The sequence below is a fragment of the Antennarius striatus genome, chromosome 15, assembly GCF_040054535.1.
Source record: "Antennarius striatus isolate MH-2024 chromosome 15, ASM4005453v1, whole genome shotgun sequence".
Classification (NCBI taxonomy): domain Eukaryota; kingdom Metazoa; phylum Chordata; class Actinopteri; order Lophiiformes; family Antennariidae; genus Antennarius; species Antennarius striatus.
The window spans coordinates 20,686,122-20,701,121 of NC_090790.1; the positions used below are offsets into that span (position 1 = coordinate 20,686,122).

General features: G+C 54.3%; 1 protein-coding gene across 1 annotated transcript in view; it reads right to left on the minus strand.

The window, feature by feature from the left end:
* The window catches only part of kcnt1a (potassium sodium-activated channel subfamily T member 1a), a 22,553-nt gene that overhangs the window by 590 nt on the left and 6,963 nt on the right, over positions 1–15,000 (minus strand). The window contains exons 3-30 of the mRNA XM_068335548.1: positions 13,990–14,069; positions 13,732–13,879; positions 12,436–12,483; positions 12,317–12,365; positions 12,187–12,246; positions 11,954–12,028; positions 11,250–11,333; positions 10,931–11,025; positions 10,327–10,507; positions 10,091–10,255; positions 9,798–9,934; positions 7,819–7,882; positions 7,404–7,512; positions 7,205–7,313; positions 5,291–5,440; positions 4,581–4,810; positions 4,290–4,509; positions 4,077–4,182; positions 3,817–3,989; positions 2,160–2,231; positions 1,860–1,994; positions 1,674–1,785; positions 1,484–1,585; positions 1,312–1,395; positions 1,103–1,231; positions 615–909; positions 475–537; positions 302–386 (exon numbers count right to left, since the gene is read on the minus strand). Of these exons, the coding sequence (XP_068191649.1) occupies positions 302–386; positions 475–537; positions 615–909; positions 1,103–1,231; positions 1,312–1,395; positions 1,484–1,585; positions 1,674–1,785; positions 1,860–1,994; positions 2,160–2,231; positions 3,817–3,989; positions 4,077–4,182; positions 4,290–4,509; positions 4,581–4,810; positions 5,291–5,440; positions 7,205–7,313; positions 7,404–7,512; positions 7,819–7,882; positions 9,798–9,934; positions 10,091–10,255; positions 10,327–10,507; positions 10,931–11,025; positions 11,250–11,333; positions 11,954–12,028; positions 12,187–12,246; positions 12,317–12,365; positions 12,436–12,483; positions 13,732–13,879; positions 13,990–14,069 (3,360 nt within the window). The remainder of the gene's footprint in view (positions 1–301; positions 387–474; positions 538–614; positions 910–1,102; positions 1,232–1,311; positions 1,396–1,483; positions 1,586–1,673; positions 1,786–1,859; positions 1,995–2,159; positions 2,232–3,816; positions 3,990–4,076; positions 4,183–4,289; positions 4,510–4,580; positions 4,811–5,290; positions 5,441–7,204; positions 7,314–7,403; positions 7,513–7,818; positions 7,883–9,797; positions 9,935–10,090; positions 10,256–10,326; positions 10,508–10,930; positions 11,026–11,249; positions 11,334–11,953; positions 12,029–12,186; positions 12,247–12,316; positions 12,366–12,435; positions 12,484–13,731; positions 13,880–13,989; positions 14,070–15,000) is intronic.

Consider the following 15,000-nt stretch of genomic DNA (forward strand, 5'->3'; position numbering starts at 1 on the left):
TCATCATCATCATCACCATCATCATCACCATCATCATCATCACCATCATCATCATCACCATCATCATCATCACCATCATCATCACCATCATCATCATCATCATCATCACCATCATCATCACCATCATCATCATCACCATCATCATCATCAGCTGGTAAATATTTCCCAAGATGCTTCATGTCAAACCTGGAAGCGTTTCTAAGCCAGCGTATTTTATTACTGCTACCTTCCAGGGGCTAAGTGAGCACTATGGGATGCGTTGCCATGGATACAGATGGCCGCCTGTCATTGAGCGTCTTACACGACATCGTGGAGCGCCAGCCGGGTGTCGGGGGGGGGGTTGATCAGGACGTAGGACAGCGTGTTCTGGTGGTCGTTCTGCTCATCTGGAACAGACGCATCAGTGTGACATCACCGTGAGGCCACGCCCACCTGACATCATCGTGAAGCCACCCCCCCCGCCTCAGGACGTACCTTGCAGGTATCCCAGGTTGACTCTGTTCATGACGTCGCTGGCGGTCAGGTTGGTCAGGTCATCTGTATGAGATAGGAAGCAGCGTTAAAGCGGGGGCGGGGACAACGGGAGCGCTCTGGGGGGGCGTGTCTCCCCTCACCGTAGCCCGAGGTGGGGAGGCCCAGGTGCCTCATGCGGTTGCGGACCAGCTCGGACAGCTCCTCCCTCTCGGAGCGGCGGTACAGGTTGAGGCGCTGCTGGGCGATGCGCTGGGCGTGGTCCCTGCTGGAGTCGCGGCTCACGCCCGGCCACCGCCCCCCCTTCCTGCTGCGGCCCCGCCCCCACTGCAAGCTCTTCTTCCTCAGCAGGGGCTGATCCGACGGCTCGTTGCCACGGGGATCGTCCCCCCGGTCCTTCGTGTCCTCGCAGTCATCGATGCTGACCGACACCTGGGACTGGGGGGGGCAGACACAAACTGGTCGTTAGCTTCTAGCAACGTTAGCTTCGTGCTTTTAGGTGTCTAGCGCCCCCGCCTGGACAAAATTCAGTTTACAGGACCAGAGGACTGTTTAGCCACGCCTCTCCATCACAACTCCTCTCATCCAATCACAAACTGTCCCTTTCTCCCAGTAGCCAATCACACGTCACCTCTGGGGGGGGGAGCAGGTGTGACTCGGTGCGGTAGATCCCGATGGGGATCTCGGCGCTGGAGGAGCAGAGCTTCTGGAACAGCCGCCCGTACGTCCCGATCCAGAGGTCCTCCTCCGTCACCTTCATCTGCAGGGGGGGGGCAGGACCGTTAGCGGCGCTGAGTCAACGTTTGACGGCTGCCCCCCCCCCCCCCCCCCCTGACTCACGGCGCACAGGTATCCCGACCCCGGCGTGGTGTCCAGGCCCAGCAGCAGCCTGGCGATGGGGATCATGTAGTCCTTCACGAAGGACTGCAGAGACACACAAACTGCTTTTAGTCTGGTCTGTGGACACCAGGGGGCGCACCGGCCCAGGTGGGGGCTGTGGGCGGGGCCCCACCTGGTACAGCAGCGTGTCCAGCATGCTGATGCTGAACACTCTGCCGGCGGCGAAGGGCAGGCGGAACATGAAGGCCAGGTTGGAGCCTTTATCGCGCTCCTTCTGTGGGGCAGAGACACCAGCGGTTACACCCCCCTCCATCCACCAATCACAGGAAACCGCCCCTCTCCTCCCTCCTGGGGGGGCCCACCTTCTCCAGCTTGGACAGCGCCAGCGAGTAGCAGTCCTTGGCTCTGAACTGCATGAACCTCATGTTGGACGGGTGGGTCAGCTCCGTGATGATGCTGAGGCTGGGGAACAACCTGGGGGGAGAGGAACACCTGGATCAGCTTCACCCATCACCCATCACCCCCCGGCAGCCCCGGCCCCCCAGCACCTGAACATGGTCTGCACGTTCACGATGGTCTTAGCGTCGGCCATGTAGTCCTCCTCAGCGCTCATGGTGCTCTCCTTGTCCACCACCACCAGATTATCAGCATAGATAATCCCACACTGCAGCAGGCTGTCCAGACTGACACACACACACACACACACACAGGGTCACACACACACACACACACACACACACACACACACACACACACACACACACACACACACACACACACACACACACACACACACACACTCTTTAATGAGGTCGTTTCTTCCTGACAGTCGATCTTGAGCTCCTTACTTGTCGATGGATCCAGACATGTAGTACACCATGGGGAAGCAGCAGATGGCCTCCAGGAAGTGGTTGTCTGGCCTACAGGAAGTACAGCATGATGTCACTCCATCAACACGCCTACACCCCGACCTACACCCACCCTACACCCACCCTACACCCCACCCTACACCCACCCTACACCCCACCCTACACCCACCCTACACCCACCCTACACCCCGACCTACACCCACCCTACACCCATCCTACACCCACCCTACACCCACCCTACACCCATCCTACACCCACCCTACACCCACCCTACACCCACCCTACACCCCGACCTACACCCACCCTACACCCACCCTACACCCACCCTACACCCAGCCTACACCCACCCTACACCCACCCTACACCCACCCTACACCCAGCCTACACCCACCCTACACCCACCCTACACCCACCCTACACCCACCCTACACCCACCCTACACCCACCCTACACCCAGCCTACACCCACCCTACACCCACCCTACACCCAGCCTACACCCACCCTACACCCACCCTACACCCACCCTACACCCACCCTACACCCAGCCTACACCCACCCTACACCCACCCTACACCCACCCTACACCCACCCTACACCCACCCTACACCCAGCCTACACCCACCCTACACCCACCCTACACCCATCCTACACCCACCCTACACCCACCCTACACCCACCCTACACCCACCCTACACCCACCCTACACCCATCCTCCACCCACCCTACACCCACCCTACACCCACCCTACACCCACCCTACACCCAGCCTACACCCACCCTACACCCACCCTACACCCACCCTACACCCACCCTACACCCACCCTACACCCAGCCTACACCCACCCTACACCCACCCTACACCCATCCTCCACCCACCCTACACCCACCCTACACCCACCCTACACCCACCCTTAATAATATTTAGTTAATATGAATCTATTTGAAGCTGATAAATTTTATTTTTATTTTTTAATAAAAAAACGTCTCTGTTTCGTCTTCATCTCGTCTTCCTCATCGGGGTCACGGGGGTCACGGGGGTCACGGGGTTGTCCCGGTCTAATCACATGATCTCACGTGTGCTAACGGTTCAGTGCTGATTCGACGGTTCTCATACTTTTGCCATGAAGTCTCGACTTGATTTTTATTTTGACGTGTTTCTTCAGACGGGTGGGTGGTGTCGATGACATCATCACCCCTGATGAAAACACGCCTTCATCATCTGCCCTGCTGCTGATGGGGGGGGCGGTGGGGGGGCAGAGGCTGCCTTCGGTGCTTTAGCTGAACGTCCATGTGAGTGGGTGTTTGTTTTTGTGCCTGTGCAGCTGTGACGGGGGGGGGGGGCAGAGTGTACTGATACGTGTGCTACTCATCAGAGTGTATGGGGGGGTATTAAAAACGCCCCCTCAGTGTTTTCAATAGAAATGATGTCCCCCCCCCATCTTTCCCTTGCCTTTGTGCACCATTCAGGTTCAAGGCAGAGCGCGTTGCCATGGCGACAGCCCGGCTAGCGACCGCAGGCGGCAGCAGCAGAGGAACGAACGTCAGGAGCCACAATGGAGGCCCGCCCCCGCCTCCACACCGCGGCCCTGAGCGGCGGGCTGACGCCAGCCTACACGGGGGGGTCGGGGGGGACTCACGGGTTGTCCAGCAGCAGCACGATGGGGCTGAGCTCCCTGCGGGGGCGGTAGTACGCCCGCAGGGGGACGATGAAGTTGTACAGACCGTTCCCCGCCGTCTCCGCCGACACGATGACCAGCCTGTTCTTGAAGCCGTACGCCTTGGCGTCCTCGAAGCTGTTGTGCCTGCAGCCCTGCAGCAGGGCACAGAGAACCCACAGGCGTCACGCAGGTGATTCAGGTTGGCTCTGACGGGCTGGGGGCGGGGCCCAGCTGCTCACCTGGTCCAGACGCAGGCAGCAGAACGGGGCTCTGTCAGCCAGCAGGTGGCACAGGGTGGGGGAGGAGCCGATGTAGGGCGAGTTGGGGGGGTAACCCTTCACGTACCTGCAGACACAAACAGGAAGTCAACCCAAGGGGCGTGGCTCGGACGCAGTCAGGTAAGGAAACAGTTTGGTGACAGGAAGTGAACCTGATCGGGGGGGGGACCTTACTCGGTCGACGCCTGCTGGTCTTGTTCATCCAAGAACACAGAGTCGTCCTCTGATTGGTCGCCCAGGAGGTCACATGGTAGGATTGAGGAGGAGTCTGCGATCTCCTGGACAGGGGCGATGCTGGGCCGCCGGCCGCCCGTTCCGTTCACCGTGGGGGGGACCAGTTTCCCGTCCGACGGATCGGGGGGGCTGGTGTTCTGGAGATCCATGGCGACCGTACCTGTAGACGGTGTCAGGGTTAGAGCCACGCCCACTCACCTGGCCCAGGTGGGCTACCGATGCCCCGCCTACCCATGCTGGCGATGATGCTGTGCACAGGGAGCTGCGACGGCCCGTCGTAGATGCCCCCGGGGGGGCGGCCCCTCGGCTCCTCCTGGTTGAAGATGAAGGCGGAGTTCTCCTCCTTGGTGATGTTGATGTAGTAGCAGGTGTCGGCCCCCGCCATGATGTGGTGGGGCCCCGGGTTCAGCAGGATGTTCTTGTTGTCCTCCCTCTTGATGGCGATCAGACACACGCCGTACCTGAACGCCACACAGCCGCCGTTAGCACAGTTAGCCCAGTTAGCTGATCTTAGGAGGAAACAGCTAGCCTAGCGCTTTAGCCTGTGCTGTACATCACAACCGGTACCGACTGACCTGGTGCTGCTATGTGCATGTTGTTAGCTTGTGGCAGGCTACAAGCTAAGCTAACCGCAGGATGTAGCATAGAGGCTAAGAGCAGCGTCTGTGTCAAAAGCTAACGGGTTCATTTCTGGAACTGCTGTGATGGCTGCAGCCACGAACCAAAGCCTGTCGATCAATATATTGGTATTGATGGTTACTGCTCCCTGCTGACGACGTCCTCTTCTATTCTCCTCTTGGGCTCATTTGCCGTCACTTTTTAGCACAACCACAGAAGATGTGCCCTAAACTAAAGGTGGGCCGCGACCCCCCCTGACCCCTCAAACAGGTTGTCACCCCGTTAGCATGTGGAGGCGACGCTGGCGCTAACGGCTAACTCACTTCTTGTGAGCGTGGAAGGAGGCGTAGGTGAAGCTCTTGCCGCTGTACTCTCCAAAGAACTTGCTGTCGCTCAGCCTGATGTGGTAGACCTCGTTACCGGAGCAACAGCCGTACATCCGCTGCCACTGCTCCGGAGACTGCTGGCCTTCTCTGCATCCAGTCAGAAACACACACACACACACACACACACACACACACACACACACACACACACACACACACACCGGCCCACATTCTGCTCCTTGTTAAATCTTAATGATCATCCTGATTAAATCAGTAAAAAAAGCAAGACTGAAGATGTAAACATAATTAATTTCTCAGGGGTTTTATATGCCCCCCCCCCCATCTCCATCACTTTGAGGAGGCGTGTCTTTTCTCTCCAAACACACATGCACCCATTTCAATCTCCTCATAGGCAGCAAATAAAGTGGTGTGTGTGTTTACGTCCCGCCTCCAGCCCTGATGTTTTGTAATCATCACTGTTGGTGTGTCCGTCTGTCCGTCTGTCTGTCCGTCCGTCTGCCCGTCCGTCTGCCCGTCTGTCCGTCCGTCTGTCCGTCCGTCTGTCCGTCCGTCTGTCCGTCCGTCTGTCCATCCGTCTGCCCGTCCGTCTGTCTGCCCGTCTGTCCATCCGTCTGCCCGTCCGTCTGTCCGTCCGTCTGTCCATCCGTCTGCCCGTCCGTCTGTCCGTCCGTCTGTCCATCCGTCTGCCCGTCCGTCTGTCCGTCCGTCTGTCCGTCCGTCTGTCCGTCCGTCTGCCCGTCTGTCCGTCCGTCTGTCCGTCCGTCTGTCCGTCCGTCTGTCCGTCCGTCTGCCCGTCTGTCCGTCCGTCTGTCCGTCCGTCTGTCCGTCCGTCTGCCCGTCCGTCTGTCTGCCCGTCTGTCCATCCGTCTGCCCGTCCGTCTGTCCATCCGTCTGTCCATCCGTCTGCCCGTCCGTCTGCCCGTCCGTCCGTCCGTCTGTCCATCCGTCTGCCCGTCTGTCCATCCGTCTGCCCGTCCGTCTGTCCATCCGTCTGTCCATCCGTCTGTCCATCCGTCTGCCCGTCCGTCCGTCCGTCTGTCCATCCGTCTGCCCGTCTGTCCGTCCGTCCGTCTGTCCATCCGTCTGTCCATCCGTCTGCCCGTCCGTCCGTCCGTCCGTCCGTCCGTCTGCCCGTCCGTCTGTCCATCCGTCTGTCCATCCGTCTGCCCGTCCGTCCGTCCGTCCGTCTGTCCATCCGTCTGCCCGTCCATCCGCCCGTCCGTCCACCAAACATCTCCACAAGACAGACAGATGAACCAAAAGCACATGACTCAGGCAGCAGAGGGGAGGAAGATGAGAGGATGACCGTGACCTTGAGGAAAGTAAGACAAGGTCAAATTTAAACTTTTGTACTCAGGAACCGGATAAGATAGAAAGACGAGGGCGAAGGCCAGTGTGAGTTAGACCATAGATCAAAGCTAGTGCTTTGATCAATGACAGTAGGTCAGAGCACGAGCTTTGATCTTTGACCTTTGCAAGTAGGTCAGGGTACAATTTTGAATTCAGGGGTGTCATGGGATGTTGCAGTCTGACTACTTGTTAATCTCTGGTCCTGGTGCGGTTTGATCGATGACGCCCCATCGTTACACGGTTTGAACAGCCTCTCATTTTATCGTCTCTCCGTCGTTCTGACGTTATCCTCCGTCTGCTGCTACCTTTTCAAATTAAACTTCCAACACGCCAAGCTGCACGTGTCTATATCTACACACACACACACACACACACACACACACACACATATGACGAAATGCACACATAAATGCAGCTCTGCGCCCCCCAGGAGATCTGGCGGCGCCGCAGCCCATTGGTCAGCCTCTGACCGGGTGTGTGTCCACACTGAACTCTGGGCCGGATGGGGGGGCACAGACCATCAGCTGACACCCCACTGACCGTCCGCGGGAGGTGTGCACCAGCAGCGTGACCAGCGTGGAGGTGGCGGGACACACACAGTTGAGGGCCAGCATGGCGTACTTGAACTCCTCTTCACACACAACGTGATCTGGGGGGGGGGCAAATGGTAGGAAGACGAGGGGTGATTAGCTCCGTGTGCTAATGATAGCGGGGTAGCTACCCTGACAGGAAGTCTCACCTGCAAATTTGACGTGGAACTTGTTCTCAGGTTTGAGGATCTGGACGTAAAGGGGGCAGTTTGGAGCAAAGTCCTTGACGGCCCAGGCCCTCAGGATGGTCTGGTGGTCCTGGGGGGGGCGTTCAAGATTAACCGTAGTCACGCTGCGTTTCTGATTTGATCGCAGCCATTTGTTATCCTCTACGTCCGTGGCCCCCGACCCCCCGACCCATTTAGCACCAGAACATAGCTTCTTTTTTTTAGTCTTCTGAATATAAGAGAAAAAGGTGGTCATGTGACCGAGGCAAGCATCTCACAAGCGTCAAGCGTGACTCATAGACAGACGTGGAGGACAGAATCCACTCATGTAACCGGACGGTGCCGACTGACCCACGGACCGGGGCTTGGGGACCTCTGGACTAAAGGAGGTTCTCACCGCAGCCATGCGATCCACTTCATTCCGGCTGCTTAAAATGAAACACGCTTCTGCGTCGTCCATCCTGTAACATGTGACATGTAACATGTAGCGTGTAGCATGTAGCACAGACATGAGTTAAAAAACATCAAAACATGCATCAATCCAGAAAAATATGATGAATAAAGTACTGAAAACAGAAACGCCGACCTGGACTGACCCCCCAGACTTTAATGGAACGTTCCTCTAACCTGGAATGTTCTTGCATGTGATTAACAGCCAGAGAGCAGAACGCAGAACACGAGTGGGAGGATTTGAAATTGTGTCAGATGCTGGATGTGAGCACGACACACATCCAACCCTCTTCCTGTAATTGCTTCATCAAAACTGCCAAATGTATGGTGTGAAGTTATGTAAGTGGTTTCATGACAGTCGATGAACTCTTCTAGAGGAGCTTTGGGCCGCCTTTATGTTCAGATGAATTTGAAAGTGAACTTCAACTTGAAAAAGGGGGTAACAGACCTTTAGTTTGTTTTTTTACTCATTTCCTGGACTAAGAACCAAGAAAACTCCTTTTTATGGTCTGTACCGTTTAAGTTCAACCTTATCTCTGTTAAATTTCACACGCGTGTGATTAAGACTACCGAAAGATGGATGACTGCTTTTTTTTCAAGCCTTAATCAGTGTTAATTTCTCCCAGATGACGGTTCATGTTTGCTTTCATCAGAGAAAGACTTCCAGCAGCGGGTGTGAAGAAACACCGCCTGGAGGAGGATCAGGAACCGGTGAGGGGGAGGCCACACAGGAGCACCACAGGCGTGTTCACTGAGGCGGGAACGGGGACACACATGGACCCACACGTCTGTCTAATACATGTAATATCAGAGTCTGGACATGGACTTTCCAGGGCGTGTCCCGCTGTGGGGGGGTCGCGTTGATGCTGGCCGCACAGCCACATTAATCCTGTCTTTATTTTCCCAAAGTGTTGGGAATATCAACTTAATCCCACCAAACACACGGCGCCAACGGGAGTCACCAGTGGGAGTCACCAGTGGGAGTCACCAGTGGGAGTCACCAGTGGGAGTCACCAGTGGGAGTCACCAGTGGGAGTCACCAGTGGGAGTCACCAGTGGGAGTCACCAGTGGGAGTCACCAGTGGGAGTCACCAAGAGAGGTGCGGCAGCGCTTTGAGCTAATCTGAGGTGTTTGCTGTAGTTTAGAATGCTAACATATGCTAATTAGCATGAAACCAAAAGTAATAATGGAAATAGGGTACATTTTATAGTTTGATTTAAAAATGAAAATAGCTGGAAAAAAACTTTTTTTTAAAGATTGTGAACGGATCACGGAAGAGTCGGTTCTGTTCTATTAGTGGTTCTGTTCTACTCAGTGGTTCTGTTCTGGTTCTACTCAGTGGTTCTGTTCTGGTTCTACTCAGTGGTTCTGGTTCTACTCAGTGGTTCTGTTCTGGTTCTACTCAGTGGTTTTGTTCTACTCAGTGGTTCTGTTCTGGTTCTACTCAGTGGTTTTGTTCTACTCAGTGGTTCTGTTCTGGTTCTACTCAGTGGTTCTGGTTCTACTCAGTGGTTCTGTTCTGGTTCTACTCAGTGGTTCTGGTTCTACTCAGTGGTTCTGTTCTACTCAGTGGTTCTGTTCCACTCTAATCTGGATAGAGGTGCTGGCCTCTGGATCAGGTAGACAACAGTTTAGTGTTGCAGGTCATGTGATCCTGAAGGTGTGTCCCTGAGCAGGTGCTTAAAGTTAGCGTGTTTAGTACATCCGTGTCGTCTGCACGCCTCACGTTCACTATCAGGGGTTGAATGGTGAAGTCGTGCTCTTACGACCTGCCTCTAAGGTTCCTTCTTTTAAAGTTAGCGTGGGGGGGTCATCTTGAGGGACATGTTTTGTAGAATGATGTCTTTGTTTGAGGAACACAGGTGTGCAGGGACTGCTGTGGGGTTCAGGTTTGGAGGGCGGGCTTCTCTTTTGGGTGCACTTACTTGGCTCTTAGCAGATCCTGGTCTTTGAGAACCGATCCTTGCAGGTAGATGACCCTTTGAGACCACAGGGGGATCTGCAGCACCCGGCGCACCTGGAGGTCCATCTCACTCGGGCACAGGATCACCACATAGTAATCCTTTAAGATGAAACAGAAGGCTTTAGCAGCAGCAGGAGGTATGAAGAACCTGCCAGAACCTGGTTGGTTACTGGAGGTGTCTGACGTTAGCATGCAGACCATTTTCACGTCCTACATGTGTCCTCTGGAGAACATTCATCTGGTGCTGTTGGGTACCTGCAGTCTGGGGTGGGCGTAGAATTCATTGAGGAAGTCCATGAGCAGGTCGATCTTCAAGGCGCTGACACAGAGAACGACGTGTTTCTCTGTCTGCGCTCGGTGGCGGCTGTAGTTCCCTCCAGACTTCTGCCGCTCCATCCAGAGGTACATCAGCTCCTCAAACTGAAACACCAGCCGCTGAGGGAAGCAGAACCCACACAGGTGGCCAGAAGACCGTTGTAACGTCTCCCTACCTGCAGGGGCAGCACCACCAGAGCCACACAGATCATGATGACCACCAGCAGCTGGGACGGCCAGATGCGGGGGGTGACGTCTCCGAAGCCCACAGTGGAGAAGGTCACGATGCAGAAGTAGAAGGAGTTGAAGAGGGAGAGGTTTTTACCGGCCCGCTCCAGGTGCTGGATTCCACACGTGCTGCATGGAGGAGAGGGGATGGAGAAGGTACACATGAAGATGGTGATGGAAAGGAGGTTCCATCTGGTCATCAGATCCGGGATCCAAGAGGAGCCACGCATCTTCTTCCCGACTCAATGCAGGGCTCCTGATGGACCACGGAAGTGTTCTCCTTTAGTCCACGTATGTTCTGTGGTTTCAGAGGAGGCCTACAACGTAGACCAGGGGGGTGACGCTGACCGACATTCTCTGGCCTGAGGTTCCCCTTTTCTCCAGGTCTTTTGGAAACATAATGCTGTTGGAGGTTTTCTCAGCAAAACCAACCATCAGGATCTCCTCAGAATCTTTTCAAGATCTCCCAGAAGGAGTTGTGACAAATGACTGCTGTAACTCCATTCACCCTCTAGGATAATGATGCAGGGACACCAAAGGACGGAGCCTCACCCCGTGAAGACCAGGCAGAGCAGAGTGCAGATCAGAATGAGCACCTGGTTGAACATGGCCGAGTTGGTCCTCTGGATGGCTCTGTGGACGTCGTTCTGTCCGGGAACAACAGCACGTTAACATTTAAATGACGTGAATGTTTTCTCTGATGACTACAGCAGCAGCTCTGTTAGCTTAGCGATTTGCTAAATGAATGATAATGAAACGGTTATTCAGCTAGCACACCGTGACTCGCAGCGCTCTGCCTTAACTACCTGATTACGAGTTTTAAGACACATCATTACCCACAGCTACTACGTTAATGCTGCTGTCGACTCACAATCATGTTCTCCAGAGCACACTTGGCCAGCCAGCAGTTGAGGAACACGGGGATGAAGATGTTTCTGATGGAGGGCCAGAAGATCTGAGGAAGTGACACGTTCAAGCCACAAGTTGGATGACATTTGACAGTTTCCACAAGTGAAATTCATCGCAGTAAAGATGCTCATGAATGGAAACACGAGGCCTTGATGCTTCTGTAGTTTAACACTGGACACTAAAGACGCTGAAGACTACAAACACTGAAACAAAGCTAAGGCGTAGCGAGGCTAACACATCTGTAGCAGAGGGACAGCAGCGGAATGCAAACGTTCATTTAGATCGGAAGTCTGGGGGGTGTCATCGCATTCGCTCACAGCAGCCAGAAATATCAGAGGAAACCTAACCTAACCCTATCCCTAACCCCTAATCCTAACTCTAACCCTATCCCTAACCCCTAATCCTAACTCTAACCCTTACTCTAACCCCTAATCCTAACTCTAACCCTTACTCTAACCCCTAATCCTAACTCTAACCCTATCCCTAACCTCTAATCCTAACTCTAACCCTCACATTAACCCCTAATCCTAACTCTAACCCTATCCCTAACCCCTAATCCTAACTCTAACCCTGTTTCCTGTGTATTCTGGTTTGACTCTATTTTGGGGTTACATTTCTTGGATGTCTTCACTCCGGTGGTTCCTCCTGGTTGAAAGCAGATTTTACCGTAATGATGAAGGGAACCGTGTTGATCATCTCCAGAAGAAAAGACACCTGGAATATCTGCTCCCAGATGTTCCCCTGAAACGTCAGACAGGAGTCTGAACGGTGAGTCAGTGCAGACAAACAACTGGCCTGATTATTTCATTTATAGACGCTCAGACGGTGACAGACTGTGTTACATAACCGTGTGTGTGTGTGTGTGTGTGTGTGTGTGTGTGTGTGTGTGTGTGTGTTACCTTGTAGCTCAGATACATCAGCAGCATCGTCTCCAGGAAGCTGATGATGGCTACGATCACCTGTGAAGGACAGGAGGTGAACCGTCACACCTTCACTGCCTCTCCGAGTCCTCGTCCTGCTGTGACTCACCTGGATGGCCCAAACAGGAAGCTTCCTGTCCACCCAGAAGATCAGCTCCCTGTGGGGCAGAGAACACACTGTCAGAGTCCATCACCTGCCCCTCGCTGCCCCCCAGTCCAGCTGCTCACCAGTTAATGTCTCTGTCCTGGTCTGGGCCGCTCCACTGGCAGTCCACGCTGTGGGACGACCATGATGAAGGTGAGGAAGAGAGGACGGACAGTTACGACTGGAGGTGTCTGAGGTCCATCAGTGTTCACACTCACTGTGTTCACACTCACTGTGTTCACCCTCACTGTGTTCACACTCACTGTGTTCACACTCACTGTGTTCACACTCACTGTGTTCACACTCACTGTGTTCACACTCACTGTGTTCACACTCACTGTGTTCACACTCACAGTGTTCACACTCACTGTGTTCACACTCACTGTGTTCACACTCACTGTGTTCACACTCACTGTGTTCACACTCACTGTGTTCACACTCACTGTGTTCACCCTCACTGTGTTCACACTCACTGTGTTCACACTCACAGTGTTCACACTCACTGTGTTCACACTCACTGTGTTCACACTCACAGTGTTCACACTCACTGTGTTCACACTCACTGTGTTCACACTCACTGTGTTCACACTCACTGTGTTCACACTCACTGTGTTCACACTCACTGTGTTCACACTCACTGTGTTCACACTCACTGTGTTCACACTGATGGACCTGAAGCAGAATGACAGAGTTCTAACGCTCCTCCATTCACGACTAGAATTACTGGTGAAAACTTAAAGACGTGAAAACCTTCAGCTGAGAAATACAGAGTCACATCCATCACCTGAGTCACATCCATCATCTGAGTCACATCCATCATCTGAGTCACATCCATCACCTGAGTCACATCCATCACCTGAGTCACATCCATCACCTGAGTCACATCCATCACCTGAGTCACATCCATCATCTGAGTCACATCCATCACCTTAGTCACATTCATCACCTGAGTCACATCCATCACCTGAGTCACATCCATCATCTGAGTCACATCCATCATCGGAATTATGTTTGTAGCTTTATTACGTAAACGAAATCAATGACATTTGGATTTCGTTTGGACCAGTTTAGCATCACGGACTGGTTTAGCATCACGGACTGGTTTAGCATCACGGACTGGTTTAGCATCACGGACTGGTTTAGCATCACGGACTGGTTTAGCATCACGGACCGGTTTAGCATCACGGACTGGTTTAGCATCACGGACCGGTTTAGCATCACGGACCGGTTTAGCATCACGGACCGGTTTAGCATCACGGACTGGTTTAGCATCACGGACCGGTTTAGCATCACGGACCGGTACTGGTCTGATACTCGGGGGTCGGGGACCTCTGGACTAAAGCATCATCTCAGATCACATGACCTAGTTCTGATCACACCATTTGTTGTTGCCGACAGGAAGGCTCTGCTGTCCTGCGCTGTGATTGGCTGCGGCGTCCTGGTCTGGATTGTCGGTCACCACCCGGATCATGTAGAGCAGACAGGTGAGCAGCTTCAGGGAGAAGTTAAACACCCGGATCCTCAGACCTGAGGGCCAACAGGGGGTAGGGTTAGTGTGGGGGGTTCGGGATAGTCTCAGCTAGGGTTAGTTTAGTGTGGGGGGGCCGTCCTCTCATCAACTCAGCAGCTGGTCTTACTTGATCTCTGGTTCTTGATGAAGAAGAGCTTCAGACGCTCCTTGAAGGTGTTCTCGTTCACGTAGAACTCCACCTGCACCCTGATGGGGAAGGACACCAGCGTTACTCAGCAGTGGCCCCCCAGCAGTGACCCCCAGATGCTGTCAGAGCCTTTCTCAAGTACTAAACCACCCAGAATGAAGACTCGTTCTGCTGTTTGTCTAATTATCTGTCTCGCTGGGGGGGCTGTCAGCGTCCAGACGGGTTCGCCCCCACAGGACGGGTCCGGGGGGGTGAACCGACAGGAGGAAGAGGAGGAAACCATGCGGAGGAAACCCCCCCTGGTTGTTGGCGCACCGACGTTCAGGTTCCTTTCAAAATCAAGTAACTAATTTACACACCACACAAAGTTCACACTAATGATGTCGTACCGGCAGTAGATCGATCAATCAGATCAATATCATCGGGGGGGGGGGGGGGGGGGGTTGGAAGCCACCTGTTAGCCTGAAGCTAACGTTCACATGCAGTTCAAACTGGCGCCTTCTATTGGTCAGGAGGGGATCAATAGGATCAGACTGATCATCTATTAACTACTAATCAATATATTGACTTTTAGAAAAGCGTCAGATTTAAATGAGAACAACGTCTAAAGAGGAATTTATCGATCAACTACACGATGTTTGAGACTGACGTTTCAATAACATCCGTATTGATCAGAATAAATATCGATCCCACGACGATGACTCTCTATTGATACGTCCGTTCAGCTCCACGCACGCGCCCCCCCGCCCCCCACCTCCGCCCCCCCCCCCACGCCCCCCCACCCCCCCTACCTCTGCCCCCCCCCCCACCCCCCCTACCTCTGCCCCCCCCCACACCCCCCTACCTCTGCCCCCCATCGGGGCCGAACAGATCCGACCTCCAGGAGCTGACGGTCGGGTGGAGCCACACCGGGACGGTCCGCGGGTCCATGACACCTGTGGCGCGCGCCGGTCGCTTCCGGCCCAATAAAGCCTCGCGGGCCGCTCGGAT